Genomic DNA, 22,664 nt, shown 5'->3' with positions numbered 1-22,664 from the left:
TGAATATAAACTGTTGCAGACATGCAACTCAACTCTGATTGGTGAAATGTATCTTCATAATAGCCCAATGAGGGGCCCCCATTTATAGAGAGGTCAAAAAGTTAGGAGCATCCAAAGGAACACCCCCAGAATAATCAGAACACTTCTGTCTGTTTCTGTCCAAGCGCCAACGGAATAGTGAGATTCTCTTTCTTTTCAAATTATTAATAAGTTCTTGTCTTTCATTGAACGTAACTCCAAATCAGGCTCTGGTGACAGGCTCAAGATGTTTATCCGCATTTGTGTTCTTAACATAGTAATAATGACTCAGATTCTGATGCTATCTTGCCATCTGTTTACCTCCCAGCTCTGTTCTGTTGTGTTGATGCCCATGCACTGGAAGTGTTTCCCTAATAAGGCAATGGCGCTCCCCCCTTTGATGCCACGCAGATATGAAATGTGTTCCTGTCTCCAATTAACCTATTATAGAATGGAGTCTAAGCTTTTAAACAATCCAATTCCACTCCCCACCCTCAAATATCTCTCTCCTTCCCTCTGTATGTCCTCTCTCTACCCTCTATTCTCTCCTCCCTCTTTCATTCTGGTCCAGAGGGGTTGTCCCAGCAGTAGTTTGAGTGGGGAGAACAGAGAGTTGCACAGTAACCACAGACAGAGCAGGACCTCCACAAAGTCATTGGACCAGTGGGATCGGGAAAATTCATACAACTGGACATCCGTATTCATTTACAGCTTGAAGAAACCCCTACCAAAGGAGCTGAGAAAGACTGACGAAAGGAGCTTTCATAAATTTGGTTTTCATTTCTAGAGGTTAGCAAAGGAAGACAGATGACAGACTTTAGGGCAGCTCTAAAGCCCCGTTCGGGGCCTAAGTCAGGGTCTGAGATCAAGACAAGCACCCCAACAAAGGTTGACTTCAGGTCATTGCTCAACAAGAAAGATGGTTCACCCAAAGAACCTGCTGCCTCTCCACCTCCAAGCAGCGCACCTTCAGACTTCAGGTCCGTCCTGAACAAGAAGCAAGCACCAGAACCAGAGAAGACGGAGAAAAATGAACAGAATTCATCAAAGCTAGCACCCAAGACACCACAGAAGGAAAAGCAAAGTGATGTCAATGGCGTAAATGGTGGTGCGATTGATAAAAAGGTTAACGTAAAGGAAAATGCAACAACAGAAAAAAAAGCCAGCAGCACTGATGCAGGGACAACTGAAAAAAAGGAGAAAGCCAGCCCAGAGAAGAAGACAACTGATGGACAGATAACAGAGACATACGAAAAAAAGGCAAAAGTTGTGAATGGAGGAGAGAAGGATGCAGGAAAGCTGCCCGTTATCAAACAGCCCCTCAGTGACATCACTGTGGTGGATGGAGAGAGGCTGAGGTTAGAGTGTCAGGTGACCTCTGACCCCCAAGCTGTCATCACCTGGATTCTTGATGGGAAAATTGTGAAGGCATCCAAGTTTATTGTCTTGTCAAAGGAAGGTATGAAAATAGATACTTTTGACCACAATTTACAATGCAAAATACTATTGATCTTGTATTTTCTACACAGTTGTTTATGTCTTTTGATTAATAGATGTTTAAATGTAACAGACAACTCCAATGAAATGTTATAACCATGGGTCTGTAGAGTTATCTAATGATGAGGGCAGGTTTAAAACCTCTTTTTCTAAAGTCCCTACTTTAGTTTTCTGTGCTGTGTTGTAAATCACATGCTGACAGGAATGATCTTAAAGCTGAGGCTGATTCATTGCCAACTGGAGCACTCAGTGAGTGTTATCTTGGTTCTTTGAGCTCATTCACATTAGGTTATTTGATCTGAGGGTTTAAGGTCTCTCTAAACCCTTCCACCGGCATGAGAAAGAATGATGTTCTGGGTTGCAATTAGAAAGTTCAGAAATAGCAATAGAGGATTCCCTCTGTGTCTAAATCAAACAGGAATGTGATGGGTGTCCCCTACATTATCCAGTGCTTTAGGCTCTTGGTTGTATGGATTCCTCAAAATCTTATTTTTGTTTGTAAGAATGTTCAATTTTGAAAGTGCAATTCTTAAGTTCTCAGAAATTTTCTTAAGAAAATCAAATTTTTTTCTTAAGAAGAAAATTACAGGTTTGATATTAAACCAAATAAATTCATTGAACATTTTACTTTTGGGTTAAGGCAAGTTGGATGTTATGGTACTGATTCTTAAAAATATTCGTTTCAGGAATTCAAATTTGTCTTAAAAAGATAAGAACATCCCTAAGACTTGTGTCGAGAATACAAAATATTATTAACTTAATTATTAAGTGTAAAAATAAACAAACAAACAATCAAACTACTAACTAACAAACAAACAAACAAACAGAAAAGAAGACCGACCCCTGGTTTTCTTACATTTTTTTCAGAAATTTGTGGTGATGTATTCACATGAATAATTTGTGCTAATGGTATCATTTGCATTTAGGAGAAGAACTTTAGAATTTGAATCCCTTGGATAATATGTAAAAAAAAAAAAAGCTGTAGATTATTCCATGTTATTATATATTTTTTTATTATTATATTTTATTCTTGGACATTAATTATCCTTTTTATCAGAGTCAAGCCTCAATAGCTGTTAAGGGTGTCAACATAGCTGGCATAAGAGTTTTTACAATGTATAAGCCCAGCATTTAGTTTTCAATTAATAATAAGGCTGAAAAGACAAAACTTCAATAATAAAAAAATTCCGTTGTCAGCTAAGATAAAACAATTATGTGTTTACTAGGACAATATACACTTTTCATTAAATGCTACCTCTTGTTTTACATCAGGAGAAAAGTGTTCACTTACAATTGACAAGGCTCTACCAGAGGATGAAGGACGCTACACATGTAAGGCAGAGAATGCACATGGTAAAGCAGAGTGTTCCTGTATGGTCACTGTAGATGGTAAGTGTCCTGTCTTCTAGACTTCCCCTAATGCATGTCATTGGAGACATAATATTGAATTAGGGTGTCATACCAATAACAATACTAACAATGCCAAATCCCTCCCAGAACTCAATATTGTTATAATAATTTTATTGCATTCCTCCAGATCCTTCAGACCCATCAGCAGATAAGAAAAACAGGAAGAGCTCTTCTGCAACTCCCACTACAGAAAGTGAGTAAAGACACATGTTGTGGCCTGTTCACTGATGTCAGTAGTTTATTTATAAAAGGATGAAATGTCCTTAATCTGTTACTCAACCTCATGTCATTTCCAAATCGAGACCATCAACATGCCTTACATTAGTGGAACATAAAAGGAGACATTTTGAAGAATGTTCATGCTGCTCTCTTCCATATTAAAGTGTATGGGGACCCAATTGTTGACATGCTCCAAAAATTATACATAGAAGTAGTCCACAAAACTCATGGACTATATTCCAAGTTTTCATACACTGAAAGTATGAAAAGGAGCAGCTTGGACATTAAGATAATTATACATAAAAAAAACTCCTTTTGTGATCCACATAAACAATGAAAGTCATCCAGGTTTCAAAATGAGGATGAGTAAACAACGGCAGAATTTTCATATCTGGGTGAACTGTCCATTTATGAGAGCACCTTTAAAGGAAAATGAAGTCAAGTCAGGTCATGCCTTATTGCATTCATTAAATTAGAGCTGAGTGATAATATTTATTCCAGATATATACCAGTTTAGATATTCCATATATTGGACTACATAAGTATATGTATGTGAATAAATGTGGATATATGCAGACAAAGTTTGAAAAATTGTATATAAAGAGCTGGGCGATAATATAGTGACATTTTGTGACGATGTAAATAATCATACATCTGAGACTGGTATATATTTCTTGTTCATATTCAAAATCTTGTCTACACCAACATTTACAATAAATAATCAGGCTTGGCATACTGTAAATAGGCTTTGTGTTTAAAGAACATCATGACCCGATGTTCTCCTTTTGATGTCCTTAAAGCAAAAGCATTTAGTCCTTAATTCTGATATATTTAGTGGACATTTAATCCCAATTTCCCTTTCAAAAACATTTGTCATGCGAGAAGATGACCTTACAGACGCGAACAATGGTCACTATAGGATTTTCATCCCACACTATCTGATGGCAGATTGTATATAGTGCTCAAATGGTTCGCCCGTTTGTTTTGTTCTGGCTTTGGTCACACTAGATCCTACATTTTAATCCATGTGATCACGATAGAGTAGAAAATAAACTCAGCCGATGGTGTTTTGGAACAATAGGCAACCAGTTGTACTGCTGCATTTAGTCTTCTAGTATTTCATAAGCATAGCAGCCTCTAAGTGGCTCCTACATTGCAGTTATGTTCTTAACAAACAATGTCAAAGTGATTTACAATTTAGTGCACGAAAAGCATGTTACTGGCAAATACCAGAACAGAGTGCATTGTATTCCCACAGTGCTTATGGAAAAAGTTCAGGTGTGTCCACTGTCCAAGCATGAGAGAGAAAATGAAAGATAAGAAAGAAGCAATTGAAGATGAAGAGAAGGCCTAAAATGGTAGACTTCTGTGAGCTGAAACACATAAAGATCTGACTGTCCTCTCTGTCTTCCTCACCCCTGTTCTCCCCCTTTCTCAATCTCTCTGTTTGGAGTGTGCTGGTGTATTAGTGGGGTTTACATGTTGCATTGTTTCTTGACGGTGATCAAACCTTAAATAAATAGTGGAGAGAGAGAGCCACTGCTTCCTGGATCTTGGAGACCCTATATTTAGCATGTCCGTATATGGGGAATTCCAGCAAGACACAGTGTCCACACAGTCACCCTCTCCCTGGATGCTGATCAGGAGTGTCAGTTTCCTTAGAACTCCTTTTAGTTCTCAGATGAATGTTGACTAGTTATTTCCTTTGAAATGGTGTAAAATGAAATTTCAATCATGTGAACAGAGTTGATAACTGGATTTATTTGACTACTGGATTGTTTACTGAATGGAGAATTTATTATTTATCACTTTAATAAGGAAGAAAATTTCTTAAGAGAAGGATAATTAATTTAATTAATTTTAAATTAAGAGAAATTTAAAATTCCTGCAATCTAACTATTTGGTATTAAAATACATATATCATCACATTGTTTTGTGACTTTACTCATTTTTTTCAAATATGCAAATTAGACACAATATTCCTTAATATGCATTTATTTGCATATTAGATCTATAACAAAAGCAATAGTCTCTATAAAAGAACTCTTTGACAATTACCAGTTTAAAATTGTCGCTATCATAAAACAAAATATAAATCTATTGATGAATAACTTTTTGAATAAAAAAATAAGATACGTTTGTAATTGTCAGCAGATAGACACAGGACACAGAGGTAAGTGCAATACAATCAACAGGTTTATTGAGTAGTAGCAGAGGGGAATGAGATGAGCAGAATGTCCAGGTAAGCAGGCGGGGAATGGGAATGTCTCTAGGGGCTTATCTGAGTGTGAATGTCCTTTTTCCTTTTCCAGGGGATCCGGAGGTAACAGTGGAGCGTGGAGACGGTGGAGAACAGGGATAGGAACACTGGAGCAACTGGTAAGTAGACAAAAGGTAAGTGGGTCAGGTTAGTCAACATGGAAAGTTTGAGACCAGACAGTGAGTGAACGGGAGGAGTGCAGGGATATAGTGCTGCTGATTAGTGCTGACAGGTCGTGGTGATCAGAAATCAGGGGATTGGGATCTGGTGAGTGTCGTTGGTGGAGACTGCGGTGACTCTGGTGACTCTCTGACAGTACCCCCTCCTCCAGGGGTGGCTCCTGATGCCCTATTACAGCGACGGCGTCGGCCACGGCCTCTGGGTGCGGGACGGTCAGGGTGGTTCTGGTGAAACTCGGCCAGGAGAGAGGGATCCAGCACATCGTCCCGGGCCACCCAGGATCTTTCCTCCGGCCTGTATCCCTCCCAGTCATTAAGATATTCCAGGCAACCACCCCGTCACAGAGAGTCCAAGATTTCCTGCACCCTGTAGACTAGGGGCTCCTCGATGATCTTGGGAGGAGGAGGTACTTCAGGCTCGTAGGGTTCTGTGACAGAGGGAGAGACAGGCTTGAGGAGTGAGACACGGAATGCTGGATGGATACGATACCGTGCAGGGAGTTGGAGATGGAAGGTGACCTAATTTATCTGCCTCTCGATGGAAAAGGGACCGATATAACAGGGACTCAGCTTCCGGCAGGGCAGGCGGAGACGCAGATCCCGGGTGGAGAGCCAGACCTTATATCCAGGATGATAGACGGGGGTGGCAGACTGACGGGCATCTGCATAGGTCTTGTGTCTCCGAACTGCCTGCTGGAGTTGGACATGAGCTGAGTCCCAAACTCTCTCCCTCGCTCGGAACCAGTGGTCGACAGCTGGAACGTCGGAGGGCTCTTCTGTCCAGGGAAACACAGGGGGTTGGTAGCCGAGTATGCACTGGAAAGGGGTGAGGTCAGTGGTGGTTTGCTTGAGGGAATTTTGTGCATACTCAGGCCATGGGAGGAAGCGGTTCCAGCTGTGTTGGTTGTCATGACAGTAGACCCGGAGATATCTCCCAATCTCCTGAATCTTCCGCTCAGTCTGGCCATTAGTCTGGGGGTGATACCCTAAGGAGAGACTGACGGTGACGTCGAGGAGTTTGAAGAATACCTTCCAGACACGGGAAACAAACTGTGGCCCACGGTCGGAGGCGACATCTTCCGGGATGCCGAAGGTGCTGAAGAGATTATGGAAGAGTGCCTCTACTGTTTCGAGGGCTGTGGGAAAACCCCGGAGGACAATTAACTTGCAGGCTTTGGAGATTCTGTCAACTGCAATGAGTATGCAGGTATAACCTTCTGACTTGGGGAGATCTGTGACGAAGTCGACTCCGACGTGGGACCAGGGGCAATGTGGAATGGGTAATGGGACTAATTTTCCGGCGGGTAAGTGATGTGGAGTCTTGGAGATGACGCAGACTGAGCATCCACGAACGTACTGGGAGACATCCCGGGCCATACTGGGCCACCAGTACCGAGCTTGCGAGGAGCGAGAGAGTACGCTGGCTGCCTGGGTGTCCAGAGACTGGGGAAGCATGCAAGGAGCCCAAAAGGGATGTCCTCAAGGAGGTGGGTACGTAGGTTTTGGGGAGTCGGGGAGGCTCTCCGTGGTATTGAGACAGCACTGCTCCCATGCAGGTGGTGGAGACATCCACTTCCACTATGAAAGGGAGTTGGGGTTCGGGATGTGAGAGGATGGGAGCAGTGCAGAAGGCCTCCTATAGCTTCTTGTAGGCGGCTCGAGTGTCGGAGTTCCAGGACAGAGACTTGGGTTTCTGACTGAGCATGGAAGTGAGGGGGGCTGAGAGGAGACTGAAGTTCAGAATGAACCTCCAGTGGAACTCACACTTCTCGAGCTTCAGGTAGAGGTGGTGTTTCCTGAGTTGGCGTAGGACCTGCGTCACGTGATGGCGATGTTCGGCCAGGTTCCGGGAGTAGATCAGGATATTGTCTATGTACACATTGACAAACCGGTGGAGGAACTCCCGGAACACCTCGTTCATAAACCCCTGGAAGACGGGCAGAGACTTGGAAAGGCCATACAGCATAACCCGATATTCATAGTGGCCTGAGGGTTTAATGAACACCATCTTCCACTCGTCGCCTTCCCGGATACGAACAAGGTTATAGGCGCTCCGCAGGTCCAGCTTCGAGAAGATGTGGGCCCCACAGATTTCCTTGAGGGCGGCCGGGACCAGGGGAAGAGGATAAGGGAGCTTGACAGTGTGATCATTGAGGGTCCGGTAGTCGATGCAAGGCCGCAAGACTCCGTCCTTCTTGCTCACGAAGAAGCTTGAGGCCGCCGGAGAGGTGGAAGGGCGAATGAACTGTTGTTGGTGTAATCCTCCATCGCTTTGCGCTCCGGGAAGAACAGGGGGTATACTTCACCCTTGGGGAGTATAGCTCCAGGCAGCAGGTCGATGGCACAATCCCATGGCCGGTTTGCTGAACGCATCCTGGAATGCCAGGTAGTCAAATGGGATCGTCGGAACCTCACGAGGTTCGGGGCTCTCCAATAAGGTGGAATGAACTTGGAGCTTCAGGTTACCCACTGCTCCGGGTGTGTGTGCACTTAGAATGGCCTAATGGATAGAGAGTTGGACTTGTAGCCTGAAGGTCGTGGGTTCGAGTCTCAGTTCCGGCAGGGATTGTATGTGGGGGGGTGGGGGGTGAATAACCAACACTCTCTCCACCCTCAATACCACAACTGAGGTGAGACCCTTGAGCAAGGCACCGAACCCCCGGGCGCCGCAGCATTGGCTGCCCACTGCTCCGGGTGTATGTTCACTACTGTGTGTACACTTGGATGGGTTAAATGCAGAGCACAAATTCTGAGTATGGGTCACCATACTTGGCCACACACCACTTCCCTTTCCCCTAACCAGGGGTACAGGGACGTTGGAGAGACCGTTTTGGATGCAGGTTTTACTCCATCGGAGGATCTCGCTGGTATCCCATCTGACTTCGGGGGAATGTTGAGATAGCCAGGAGCGTCCCAGGATGATATTGACGTTGGGTCCCTCCAGTAACAGAAAGGAAATCCTCTCATGATGAAGATAGCCTACTTGCAGAGTGATCGGCGGAGACCGGAACTTGATGTGCCCACGCCCGGGAGGTTTTCCCTGTTTGGTCTCGATCTTCAGCTCAGCCTGTCTTTGGTGGGGTAAATTAAAAGATGAAATTGCCTGAGGATCCCAAGTCCACGAGGATGGGTACTGAAATGAAATGACGTGGGGTGAGCAGTTGTACCATTAGCAGTGGTAGGGTAGGGATAGCAGGCTCCAATTGGTCGGCAATGGAGAGTGAGCAGGTGGATAGGCCGAAGACCTCTTTGAAGTGGGTAGCGAAAGCATCGAAAGAGTTAATTATAGTGGTCTGTGAGTTCCAGATGGCTCGTGCCCAGAGCAATGCCCGTCCGGTTAGCAGGGAGATCAGGAAGGCAACTTTAGCCCGTTCGCTGGAAAATTAATGGGATTGCATCTCTATGTAAAGTGAAACTTGGAGTAAAAAACCACTACATTCAACCGCCTCACCCGAATAGTTTGCAAGGATGGCCATGGGACTAGCAGAGGCAGACTGAGGGTGTGTGACCGGAGAGAGAGCTGTTCGAAGAGCGCTGACCAGCTCTTCGAGGGGATCCGCAGTGGCGGGGTTCGGGAACGCCATCTCCGGTCGTCGGTTCGGGTCTGGTCTTCTGTCAGCAGATAGACACAGGACACAGAGGTAAGTGCAATACAATCAACAGGTTTATTGAGTAGTAGCAGAGGGGAATGAGATGAGCAGAATGTCCAGGTAAGCAGGCGGGGAATGGGAATGTCTCTAGGGGCTTATCTGAGTGTGAATGTCCTTTTTCCTTTTCCAGGGGATCCGGAGGTAACAGAGGAGCGTGGAGACGGTGGAGAACTGGAGCGGTGGAGAACAGGAATAAGAACACTGGAGCAACTGGTAAGTAAACAAAAGGTAAGTGGGTCAGGTTAGTCAACATGGAAAGTTTCAGACCAGACAGTGAGTGAATGGGAGGAGTGCAGGGATATAGTGCTGTTGATTAGTGCTGACAGGAGGCGGTGATCAGAAATCAGGGGATTGGGATCTGGTGAGTGTCGTTGGTGGAGACTGTGGTGACTGTGGTGACTCTCTGACAATAATATGAGCAAAATGTCTAAAGCCCTGTTCGGACGGGATTAGTTTTACATGGAGAGGTGGGGTAAAGTAATTATTACCAGAGCTTCTCAATTATTTTAGTCCCGTCTGAATGCGCCATCTCAGTAATCATTACAGACAATGTCAGTAAAGATTGCAGTGACTTTTACCTTCTGTAAAAAGGTCCGGAGAAATTACCTCAGGTAATACTAATCCCGTGCGAATAGACCAGCTGTAAAAATATAAGTAAATATTCCGTCATTTCCTGTCATTTTCTCCGGTTTTTCAAATATGGAGGTGCTTGGAGAAGCTTTCAGTTGCGTTCTAGGCAGAGGGACATGTCAGTGGCAAACCTCAATTCTTTTCAACATAAAACGATGTAGAATTAGTAAAACAATACCAGCTATGCTGATCCGGGTGTATGTGCACTTGGATGGGTTAAATGCAGAGCACAAATTCAGAGTATGGGTCACCATACTTGGCCACACACCACTTCCCTTTCCCTTTCCCTTTCACATTCCCTTTCCCCTTCCTCTCTCTTTGACAGTGAATTCATATCACACATAGCAGTTCTACATAGTCACGCCTCCTATCAATCACTCAGCGCATCACTCGACTTGTCTAAACCACCTCAAGCATTTTTACTGTTACAGAACGATGAAGCGCACTTACATTCAGGAAGTAACATAAAACGCATGTGACGACAGGCAGGTGACTGCGGTGCATAAATCGAGATACCCCTCCCACTTCTGATAGTTTTACTGAGATTTCTAATCCCGTGCGAATCGGCCATTAATATTACAGACGTCCTGCTATTTGAAGTCAAAATTGTAAAATCCTTCTAAAATCATTATTTATGCTTGTTGTTCCTCCAAAGGGATAGTTCACCCAAAAATAAAAATTCTGCCATTATTTACCCTCATGTGATTCCAAACCTGCATGAGTTTGTTTCTTTTATGTAACGCAAAAGATATTTTGAGAAAGTCAATATTTTTCCAGAAAGTCAATGGTAACCGAAACTGTATGGTTGCCAATATTCTTCAGAATATCTTATTTTGTGTTCTGTAGAAGAAAGAATGTCACATTTTAGCCAACACGAGGGGGAGAAAACTATGAACATTTTTGGCTGAACTATCCCTTTAATGAAATGTTTATTTGAATAATTATGTAAATATGTTTAGCTAAAAATATACAGCAGACGCTGTTGCAGTAGATGCTATCTTATGTCAGTACATGTTCTCACTCTTCTGCAGATGAAGCTAGAATAAAGAAGAAACCAGCTCCCGCCAAACAGGGTAAGATTACTCTCTCATTATCCCTTATAGCCATTCAGGTACAAGGAATATTTGACCTGAAGGCCATGCACAGAGACACGTTCTTGTGTGATAAGCTGTCTTGCAGAATACTGATAGTAGACATCTGATAGTAGAGAAAATACAGAATAACTATTTTCCATGAGAGTGTTGAATATGAACCTATGTTTGCTTATAATGCCATGCAGGTTCTCCGCCACAGTTTCTGCAGTTCCCTGGAGATCAGAAGATCAGGGCAGGAGAAAAGGTGGAGCTGTTGGGCAACTTTGGAGGGACGGCACCCATAACTTGCACCTGGCTCAAATTTAAAAAGCCGGTAAGAAAAAGGACAGAGAGTTTGTACAATGACAGATCATTGGTTCCCAAATCTTCTGAAATAAAGGCAGTGATTTTTGACTGCACCCCAAATAAATTTCCCACGTGAGCACAGAGCACCCCTTTAATCTAAAATTGACAGCACAAATACTTATTGTAAAAATACATTTCAAAAACTATTTTGGAACAAAAGCTAATGCGCTGATCGAGATTTTTACAGCCAAAACTGATTACTGGTTTCTTGTCATCTTGATCAGCCGATACAGATTCTAATACCATTTTTTTGGGGATCAGTATCGATTCGCAAACACTGTTAAATCGATGTGACAAAGTACTATAGGTCGACTAATTGATATTCAGATAAACAGAAATATATTTCATTGAATTATCAATAGTCATTTTATTGTAACATAGAAAAAAACATTGAATTATTTATTTTTTAATTGTATTGCCTGACTTTTGATTGACTAAGACAACAGGTTTTTATTTGATAGAAGAGTTGTGCAGATATAGAGCATATGTGAACTGAACAGCTGCTACTGTTAATGTAAATTTAAAATGATTTAATAAAGAATTTTGGGTAACAATTTATTATAGGAAACAATTCTCACTATTAACAAGTTGCATTAGCATGCATTGTTATTAACATATTGGCTGTTTATTAGTACTTATAAAGCACATATTTTGCATGACCATGTTCTACATCCCTAATCCTACCCAATATCTAAACTTAACAACTATCCTACTAATAAACAGCAAATTAGGAGTTTATTGAGGCAAAAGTCATAGTTAATGGTTTGTTAATGGCGAGAATTGGACATTAAAATAAAGTGCAACCTAATTTTGTATTATACCCCATCTTAACTTTAAAAGGAGACTGAAACGCCCCTGCATGTTGCACGAGCATTTCATATTTGCTGCCCCGTTTGTGTCATTAGCATGATTGATTTTTGTGATTCATCAGGTTCAGAGACCACTGATTGATTCATTGCTGATTAACTGAAGCATTCGCTGTACAAAACACTTAAACTGATATATTAATGTTTAAAATGAAGCATTAAGATTATGGAGAACTCACTTTGGGAACCAATGTTATATGACAGATGGTGAAATTAGAGTGTGAGGATGGTGTGGCTGCTGCCTATTTTGATCTTTACATGTTCTTGGAATTTCTTTGGAAAACCTACTGAATAATTACAGTATAAGGATACGTTTAGATTTCATGAATTATGTTTGATATAAAAGTGGTTAAAGAAGAGGTGAAAATAAGAAAATGAAAGCTTCAAGGCCTAAAGTGCTATATACTTATACATTGTATACTCTTCTCCTGTTTAGATCCTGCCAGGAAGTGGGGGCATTTCCATAGAGACCACAGAGAACAACAGCCACCTGACAATCACAGCGAGTGACCAAGATCACTGTGGTTGCTACACTCTTGAACTGCAGAATAAATTTGGTACCAAGCAGGCCTCACTCAACCTCACCATCGTAGGTAAGGGAGTAAGCAAAGACAGGAAGTGACACATAATGAGAAGCAGGAAGGAGGAAGATGAGATTATGAGAGACTGTACTGTATTTAGCACTTTGATACAACATAGTAACATAAAGCATATTTACTGGTAGTCTCCCTATCTTTCTATGCATTGCTTTCTATATAACTAATTCTGACCTCTTCAATATAAATCTGCGTGCCAGATAAGCCAGATCCCCCAGCCGGCATCCCTGCTGCCTCTGACATCCGCAAGTCTTCGCTCACCCTCTCCTGGTACGGCCCCACTTACGATGGAGGCAGCATCGTCCAGTCCTACAACCTGGAGATCTGGAATTCGATTGACAACACATGGAATGACCTCACCTCCTGTAACAGCACCTCATACCACGTCCAGAACCTTCTCGCCGATCGTCAGTACAAGTTCCGCGTTCGAGCTGTTAATGTGTATGGAGTTGGAGAGCCCAGTGCAGAATCTGAGCCCATTACAGTGGGAGTAGAGGAGGTAACAGGTGAGAAAGAACACTTTATTTTAGTGTCTCTTAACTAGTTGCTTATTTGCATGCATATTACTAGAATATTATCCATTTATTAGTAGTAATTAAGCACATATTAATGCCTTATTCTTCATGACCTTATTCTACATCCCTAATCCCAATACCTAAATTTAACAACTACCTTACTAACTATTAATAAGCAGCAAATTAGGAATTTATTGAGGGAAGAGTCGTAGTTAATAGTGAATAAGTGTTCCCTATTCTAAAGTGTTACCAGAACATCTTATTAATTGTGATACTATTGATCGAGAAGAATGAGTGGGGAATTTTAAGGCAACCAGTTTCAGCAGATTTTTGCATTTTCTCAACTTGTTATTTTAAGTTTATACAACAAACAGTTGAGAATCTCCTACAAAAATAAGTTGAGAGAACTCAAAAATCAGCTTAATTTTAAGTTGGCTCAACATTTTTTCTTTTTTTTTTTTTACAGTATAGTGAAAATTCCTACATTATGCATTCTTGTTTAATATAATACAGGCATTTCTATGACAAATTGTACTATCATCATATTGATCATAACAATTTTAATGATTTTAATTTCAGAATTTCTCCTACCTTTATGGCAGCATCACTCGATTTGGCATAACTCAAGTCTTAATATTATATGCATAAATTAAAATAATGAATGTCATACAGTTAACAAATGCAATGTGTCAAATGTATCAATAGTCTATCAAATTTACTATGTGTGTGTGTGTGTGTGTGTGTGTGTGTGTGTGTTATATTTATCAATGATCTTATATTATATGAGTTAAATGCAAATGCATTGCATTGTATATCATATCAATATTAAGTGCATTGCATTGTATGTTATATAGATATTATATGAAATGTATCAAATGCATCAGTGTGTGTGTGTGTGTGTGTGTGTGTGTGTGTATTCCCCTTTTTTATTCATTTAGTTCAATATTTTTATATGTAAATATATATATATATATATGTTATAGGTAAATACTGTCTATATTTATAGGGAATATATATTTATGCATTTTACTAAAATATAGAACTAAATAAATAAAAAAAGGGGGAAATCATGTAGGCATAGGATGGAAAGAGGAAGAAATCGTAGAAAACATATTTTCCAGATTTTGTTCAGGTTTAATTGGAAAAATATATATTTACTGTGGCCGAACCCCAAAGGTATAAATGCGATGAGCTGATGCACTACTTAATAACTAAACCTTTAAAAACATTCATATTTTTCTCCAGAGAAAAAGGAAGAGGAGGAAGTTGGAGCCACTGTGTCTGATGATGGTATGAAGTTCAAAGCAATTAGCCCACCATTCCATCCCTCCTGAATCCAGAGTTTACTAACATGACTCCCACATGGTCAGTCTGATACATATCCTGTTCATTTCACAGATGAGGAAAAAGAGCCAGAATACAGAGATGTGGTCATTAAGAAAGACTGTAGCGTTAAGGATTTCTATGATATTGAGGACCGCTTAGGAACGTAAGAGATGCATTATCAATATAACATACCATTTTGGATTTACTGTACCAGATTTTTTCTTCCAGTTTCTTCAATTGCCTTTCGCTTATTTCTAAAAGGGGTAAATTTGGTCAAGTCTTCAAACTTGTGGAAAAGTCCACCAAGAAGGTATGGGCAGGGAAGTTCATCAAGGCATTCTCACAGAAGGAAAAAGCAAATGTGAGGCAGGAGATTGACATCATGAACAGTCTCCACCAACCCAAACTGGTGCAATGTGTGGACGCCTTTGAGGGAAAATCTGACATGGTCATGGTTTTGGAGATGTGAGTCCTATATATCTTTAATCTTTTAAGCAGAAAGACTAACATGATACAGGTTGACTAAACAAAAGCTTTCATGAGAAGGCCATCGGATATGTTCCAGTCTGGGAGCGGTGTCCAGCCTTGTCCTGGTGTCTTTGAACAGGCTGTAGTGTTTGTTAGTTGTTTTTTCAACATCTTTAAATCATAAATCTTTCCACCAGTTTAGCTTTTTATGGTGAGAGTGGAATGTAAAATCCAGCACCCTGTGATGGGAGAAGTGCGTGTCACATGTCCTTATATAGTGAGATGGAAAAACAGAGAGGTGGGGAGAAGAAAGCATGGATGTTCTCTGCTTCAGCTTGGCAGCCATGATGGAAAATAGCCCAGAATTAAATCTCCCTGACTGTAAGAGAATTGTTTGGCACTCCAGACACTGTTGATCTGGTTGTTAAATGGAATGTGCATAAACAGTTCCAATGCATTGAGATTGCAGTCTGACAGTGATTGGTTAGCGTCGCTTAATGATTATGTCATTGTGGTCCCCACTGGCTGCAGGATTTCTGGCGGCGAGTTGTTTGAGCGAATCGTTGATGAGGATTTCGAGCTGACTGAGCGAGAGGTGATTAAGTACATGCTTCAGATCATTGATGGAGTTCAGTTTATCCACAAGCAGGGCATTGTCCACTTGGACCTCAAACCTGAGAACATCATGTGCATCAACAAGACAGGAAGCAAGATCAAGCTCATTGACTTTGGACTTGCTCGAAGGCTAGGTAAACAAGCATAAACAACTGCAAAAACAAACAGTGTCTGGTTTTCTGGCACAGTTTTATTTTATTTTTTTCTGTTTTCAGAGAATTCTGGCTCTCTGAAGGTTCTGTTTGGAACTCCTGAGTTTGTAGCTCCTGAGGTGATCAACTATGAAGCTATCAGCTACCCAACAGACATGTGGAGTATTGGCGTCATCTGTTACATTCTGTGAGTGATAAATCAGTATCTCAGCTACATCGGTATCACTCCTCCAACAGTCGCTAACAACCGTGACAGTAAAGACACAGTAATCAATGCTGAGGACTGGAAACATTTCCTTTTAAGGCTATTATTAGTTTTTGGACAACTCGCTTGCCAAGCTTGCTTTTTCAATTTATCACATAAACACAAATTCAATTCCTTGGAGGTAAAGTCTAAATATTTAAACAGACTTGTGTCAGTTACTTTTATCCTCAGGTTACAAGAGGTTAATGCCCCCCTGCGGTAAAAGGACATTTTTGATTTGATCTTTTTTCCAAAACACTAAACGGCCATAAAAAAAAAAAAAATTAAAACATAATACTCAATCCTTTCCTAAACATCTTCTTCTTCTTTTTTTTTTTTGCTATGAACTGCAAAATTTTCATGATCAAACTTGATTTATAAATTTTTTAAATATTGCAGATGAGAATGCCTGAAACTGCTCCACCCCCATCCACTAAACATTGCTTCTATATCTTTAAATATTGCCTCTACTGTAAACGGTATGAACTATTTCTAAACTAAAGATGTTTAGCATTTTTTACAGAATACACACTTTATTGAATATGTAACACCATAATCAATAAATATCAATATATACAGAATATATAAACTACCGTTCAAGAGTTTTATGTTAGTAATATTTTTTAAAGAAGCCTCTTATTCTCACTAAGGCTGCATTTATTTAATCAAAAATATGGTTAAAAATGTAATAGTGTGAAATGTTATTGACATTTAAAATAGCTGTTTTATATTAGATTTTTTATGTAATTTATTCCTGTGAAAAAAAAAACATTCTAATATGCTGATTTAGTTCTCAGGTTATTTATTTATTTATTGCTACATAAATATTTGTGGAAACTGTGATACAATTGATATTTTGTTCAATTTAATGCGTCCTTGCTGATTCAAAAAGTTCAAAAAGATTTTTCAAAATAAATAAAACTTTTGCCTTAAGGGATGCTTTTGGTCCTGTTGTACCTTACATCACATTTTGGTTGAATGTGCGCTAACAGAATAAAAGATTAATGGCTAATACCCTTTCTCTTGTTTACCCTCAGTGTTAGTGGTCTCTCTCCATTCATGGGAGACAATGACAATGAAACTCTTGCCAATGTCACCTCAGCCACCTGGGATTTTGAGGATGAGGCGTTTGATGAGATTTCAGATCAGGCCAAAGACTTCATCAGCAGTCTCCTAAAAAAGGACATGAGGTAAGCTTCAGAAAACCTTCTGAAGAACGTTTTGAATCAGAAACATTATAATTTTTATGGAAATACCAACATTGTTCCAAGATAAACAAAACCTTTGTAGAGCATTGTGTAGATGCACATTTCTTGAACAGCACATCCTGAGCTCTTGGCACAGACCCGTAACAACTAACCTAGTAAAATCTACATTATTGAAAATGGAGGGTATAATGGGCAACGTTAATTATCACTCAAATGCATTAGTTCATGCTGAATGTTCATGAAAGGATTTTAACATTTGGTCTGAATTCTGTGACCCAATAATTCCCACTCCGTAGGGCCAGACTGACCTGTGCTCAGTGTTTAGAGCACTCTTGGCTCAAGCAGGACACCAAAAACATGGAGGCTAAACAACTGTCCAAAGAGAGGATGAAGAAGTACATCCTGAGACGCCGCTGGCAGGTGAAAGCACTGGCGTTTATTTTGATTTATTAGACAAAGAATTAATTTCTATGAGTTGCATGGGACACTGTTTTCTTCATGTTTCTGAGTATCTGTGCAGAAAACAGGGAATGCAGTGCGTGCCATCTCCAGGTTCAGCTCTATGGGAATGTTAGGAGGAATCGGTCCAAAGAAAAGTTCCCCGACTGATGGTAATGGTCCAGCAACCGATTTTCAATATTGATACTGAACATTGCATAATAAATATTGTATGTTAAAATTTTAATTACACATTAATAAATGTGTTTGTGTTTAGAAGAGCCTCCTGCACCGTTCCTTGAGAGTGTGGAGAATGAAAACCGCACCCCTGTGGCCCCCAGCTTCTCGTCTGTCATACAGGATGTAGAAGTGGTGGAAGGCAGTGCTGCCCGCTTTGACTGCAAGATTGAGGGTAATGACCTTTTACCTTGAAGGCTTTTATACTTTAAAGGACAGATTTACTAAACAGGGCAAATTAGTGTGAGAATGCAATCCCATAAAAGCGCCAACGGGAGTGGAAAATTCTGCAGGTGATCTAATGACAATGCACAAATTAAACAACACAGATGCAGCCAGATAATTTCCGTAATGATCAATGCAATCTACCAAAAGCAGTGTAAATTATGCTGCATTCACGCCATGTCGTAATTACTGTAATTTCGAGATGACAACACGTGACGTTCAACTTGGAGCTGTTCACATCCTTGGACTCAGCCACTATCACCTAAACTTAGCGCCTAATGAATCTTAGGTGGTCAGGTAGTACAAGTCGTAGCTCTCTGAATAGCTCCAGTTCACAAGTTGTAATTAGGCCTACAAGTTCTACGAGGACGTGAATGCTTTTTACAAGTTGATATTTCATTATTACGGTAATTACGATATGGCGTGAACCAGGGCCGTACATTTCGTCTAACAGTTGGGGGGGGGGGGGGGGGGGGGGGACACAAATAATAAAGTACTTTTAAGGATATGTATACACAGAGGAAAGCCTTACTATTAGAGCAGCAGAGAGACAAACTGCCAAATTACAACTTCCGTCTGCTCTCTTATCGCTCTTGCCGTACTTTGATGTCATTCTGCACAGCGCTGCTTCAAGTCGAATGCGCCTTTTACTATCGAGTAGCCCCAGAGTGCACCCTGGACGATGGGGCGGGGCGACACGTGTCACTCCGCCCACCCCCAATTTCATTGGTTTATAATACAGCAGAGTTTACTGGTGTAGACGTTTGCGCATGAGCATTCTTTATATACGTTTTTATGAATTATCTATGTTGTTTGGCTGTACTACAGAAATATGAAATATTCCTATCAAACGCTTGGTGGTGGCATCTCCGAGTATTTCGGGCAGAACAGAGCTGTGTAATATGAGCGGCTCACGAATTAAGTTTGCGGAACAAATTCTTAATTCGTGGCCATGATATAGGCTAGTCCTACCTGTAGCACGTTACATGAAGTCAGCCTATTATTGCACTTTTCACAGTACACGAAGCAGACATACTTTAACATTCATTGAGCAGTTTTTGCTGGGCGATGTTGATAAAAATGATCCACTGTTTGAGATTTAGCTGTTTTGTATAATATATGTAGCCTATATTCTTTATTTTAGGGTCGGTGGATAAGCACAAACTTAGGATATGATGGGACAAACCCGCAAATGGCTTTATTTTAAAGAACAACTGCGGCGGTGACAAATAAGACAATAATACCAAATTTCCCATCAGTGTGAACTGGGGTTTTATGTGTGGATAATGGGAATAAAAACCTTGCTGAATATACAATATATATATATATATATATATATATATTTTTTTTTTTTTTTTTTTTTTTTTTTTTGCATATAGGCCTATTTTAAATGTTTTTGTTTACTAAAACAGCTATTATTAAATCTGACCTACGCAAATATTATTAAAAATGTGCTTAAGTGCGTATTTATGCAGTAAATGTTCATATATTTATACCTTTATATATATTTATATATACATATATACCTTTAAATTTAAATAAATGTCTTTACTGTTACTTTTGATCAATTGAATGCATCCTTGCTGAATGCTAAAGAAAAAAAATGCCTTTATGGTGTCTTAACATATCTTAGGGACTAAAGGGATTTCGTTAAAATTATAAAATGTAATTATTTAAATTAATAAGAAAATATTTTAATCCTATATAATGCAACAAAACATTTTACATGATTTTTGTACATGCTAACATTATCATCTATAATATAACCTTATTATTAGTTCTCTTACCTTCAAATTTCATCAGCCATTTGGTAGAGCAGTTTAAAAAAATATTCTCCTTTAGGATTTAAAATGGAAATAGTTATCATTTTCTGTACCCATTTCCTTATCAACAATATTGTGAGGATTGTTTTTACCTTCTCTCCCTTTAATATGGCGATGTTCAAAAGTCACAAATAATGTAAAAGCTTGGCAATTTGATCATCATGAGTAAGAAAATTAGCAAATTAGCACTGGGTATGATTCGTAGTTTATACTTACACCATGATATGGTCCACTACTCTGTATATTGATATTTAAATGCTACAGCCCTTACGGTTAATCGTTGGTAGACCTAAATTCAATGACTGTTGTTGTGTGGTCCACTTGCATTTGCGTTTAATTTTTAACAGCATTTTTTTTATTTATTACTGATTTACTGTGTCTTCTAAACACAAAGGCTACCCAGACCCTGAGGTTGTGTGGTACAAGGATGACCAGCCTATTAAGGAGACGCGTCACTTCCAGATTGACTATGAAGAGGATGGCCACTGTAGTATGGTGATCTCAGAGATCTGTCCTGATGATGATGCCAAGTACACCTGCAAAGCCGTCAACAGTCTGGGAGAAGCCACCTGTACTGCTGAACTGATGGTGGAGTTTATGCAAGAGGAGGAAGGAGAGGGTGACGCTGAAGGAGAGGAAGAGGATTGAATAATGATGGAAACAGGAGTGGATAATGAGGGAGAAGTGAAAGACTGAATAACACAGGAACTATAAATATCTTAAACATTTTACACCATTTCCATTCTTCTTTTTTTACACTATCCTCGTATTTATTCTTACTGCCTAGAATAGTTTGTAAAGAGCAACTGTTTTGGGGTAAAACTGTTTGCCAAGATCAAAGACATTCCAGCATGTGCCATTGTGTCCAGACAATTATCCCGACTGATTTACCAAAATGGACTGGTACCATACTGATTACGTTACATTGATTTCATCCATGTCAGTAATTTACATCCGATAATCAATCATCCGAGTATACTTTTGTGTGCACATTTGACATTTTAGGTCTGCACTGCAGTGCAATCTAGTGGTATAAACAGGGCAGTGCTTCTTCAAATAACACTAGTCTAGTCTAAATGGTATTGGAATCAATATGAAGACAGTTTAAATACGTTTGGAGACTTTATGAAGATATTAACTTGTGATATTATTATGTTTTATTTAATAGTTATGAGAATAATTGTTGCTAAATGATTGAATGTAGTTAATTCAGTCATTTAGAAACTGTAGCTGATGTGACCATCATTAGACTGTCTGTCCTGTTTGCACTTTGAATTAATTTTTCCCTCTTTGAGTTAATTCACTTGCATGACAGAGCAATGAGGTGAATTTTGTGCTGCAACCTGCAATACAACCCCTCATATGATATTTATAAACCTCGAACAGGCTTCTGCTGCCTTTGAGTGTCTGCACTATTCTCTGAGAATGAATTAATCATAGAATTAAAACTCAGAGCTGTTTTGTCTTATCTTTTTATTTTTCACTTAACATATAATGCTTTAAATTTCCCATCACATCAGAAGTAGTATATTAAAACTTATAACACAAATCAACAAATCTAAGTGGCCCTGTTTGTTAGTTTTGGTTTATTCAGCATAACTGGCAGTGATTTTCTGAGCAGTGAACATATAAATAAAGTGTTTCCCTTGTGTGCTTTTGTGACACTTATGTTGTTTGTTTGTCAAAATTACAATTATTTAGAGATGCAGATTTTCATCATACTGGCATGCAATGCCACTTTGTCCATTTCAGTTCAAAGCACAGCGTGACCCTACGTGAAAAAGAAGTGTGCTTAGTATTATTCAAATAAAAGACTGCCTAAGTGTACTTAAAGAGAGAACATTTTCATGACTGTTCACATGTGCCACATGCAATCTTATGTTTGTGCTATATAGTTACATTTAGTCTGGAAGAAAATATCCACTGCATAACAAATAACAAATTTACTGTTGCCACAGTTTGTCTGCACTGGAATTATTGAAATAGTTGGAGAGGATTCAGGATTCCTTCAGGTCTTTAGTGGAAAAGACATGACCACAGGAGCAATTAACTAAATTTAGTTAGTAATGCTAATATACCAATCTATATAAGCAAAAATCTGATTGTTGCTGCAAATATATTATAATTTATACATTAAAATATATATAATATTAAGCACACAGGTAATGCAATGAAAGGTCATATGGTTATAAAAACATACAAAAAATACCACATTTAAATAATGCCAAAAACATCACATAGCCTAACACTTAGCTGATTTAAAGTTTTTCAGTAAAGTATAGGCTATACGACCTACTTTTTTATGTTTCCTCGTTAAACATAAAATAAAAGGCTATAAGCATATTAATTTTCTCTGTAATTCTAACTTAATGTAACATTTATTTTAATTTCCTTCTTTTTCTTCAAAATTGACTAAATTCCAGGCAGCGTGTGCAAAGCTGTTATGAAGGTAAATGGTGGCTATTTTGAAGAATGTAAATGTAAAAAACCAAACAAACAAAAAAAACATAAAATTGATAAATTGATGCACAACGTCATAACGTTACATGAACACAGTCGTTTCTACAATACACTACAATAAATGTAGTACTTCAGGAGTCGGATTTTTAGAAGGTTGTAGTAATTCTATAATGTCGCTGCTGTGCTGTC

At 39.7% G+C, this 22,664-nt stretch overlaps 1 protein-coding gene across 1 annotated transcript; it reads left to right on the top strand.

The window, feature by feature from the left end:
- Nucleotides 1-577: 577 nt before the first annotated feature.
- mylkb (myosin light chain kinase b) lies at nt 578-21,845 on the top strand. Its single transcript, XM_079431254.1, has 17 exons — nt 578-1,477; nt 2,788-2,904; nt 3,053-3,118; nt 10,895-10,936; nt 11,143-11,270; nt 12,605-12,761; nt 12,965-13,270; nt 14,525-14,569; nt 14,678-14,768; nt 14,867-15,070; nt 15,605-15,822; nt 15,904-16,027; nt 17,122-17,274; nt 17,589-17,712; nt 17,813-17,903; nt 18,008-18,142; nt 20,410-21,845. Exons 1-17 carry the CDS (start codon nt 826-828, stop codon nt 20,661-20,663), a joined length of 2,907 nt encoding a protein of 968 aa, XP_079287380.1. The 5' UTR covers nt 578-825; the 3' UTR covers nt 20,664-21,845.
- Nucleotides 21,846-22,664: the final 819 nt, after the last annotated feature.

This window comes from Barbus barbus, assembly GCF_936440315.1.
Source record: "Barbus barbus genome assembly, chromosome: 13".
Taxonomy (NCBI): Eukaryota; Metazoa; Chordata; class Actinopteri; order Cypriniformes; family Cyprinidae; genus Barbus; species Barbus barbus.
Note: the sequence above shows the minus strand (reverse complement) of the source record. Positions and strands in the feature narration are given on the sequence as shown.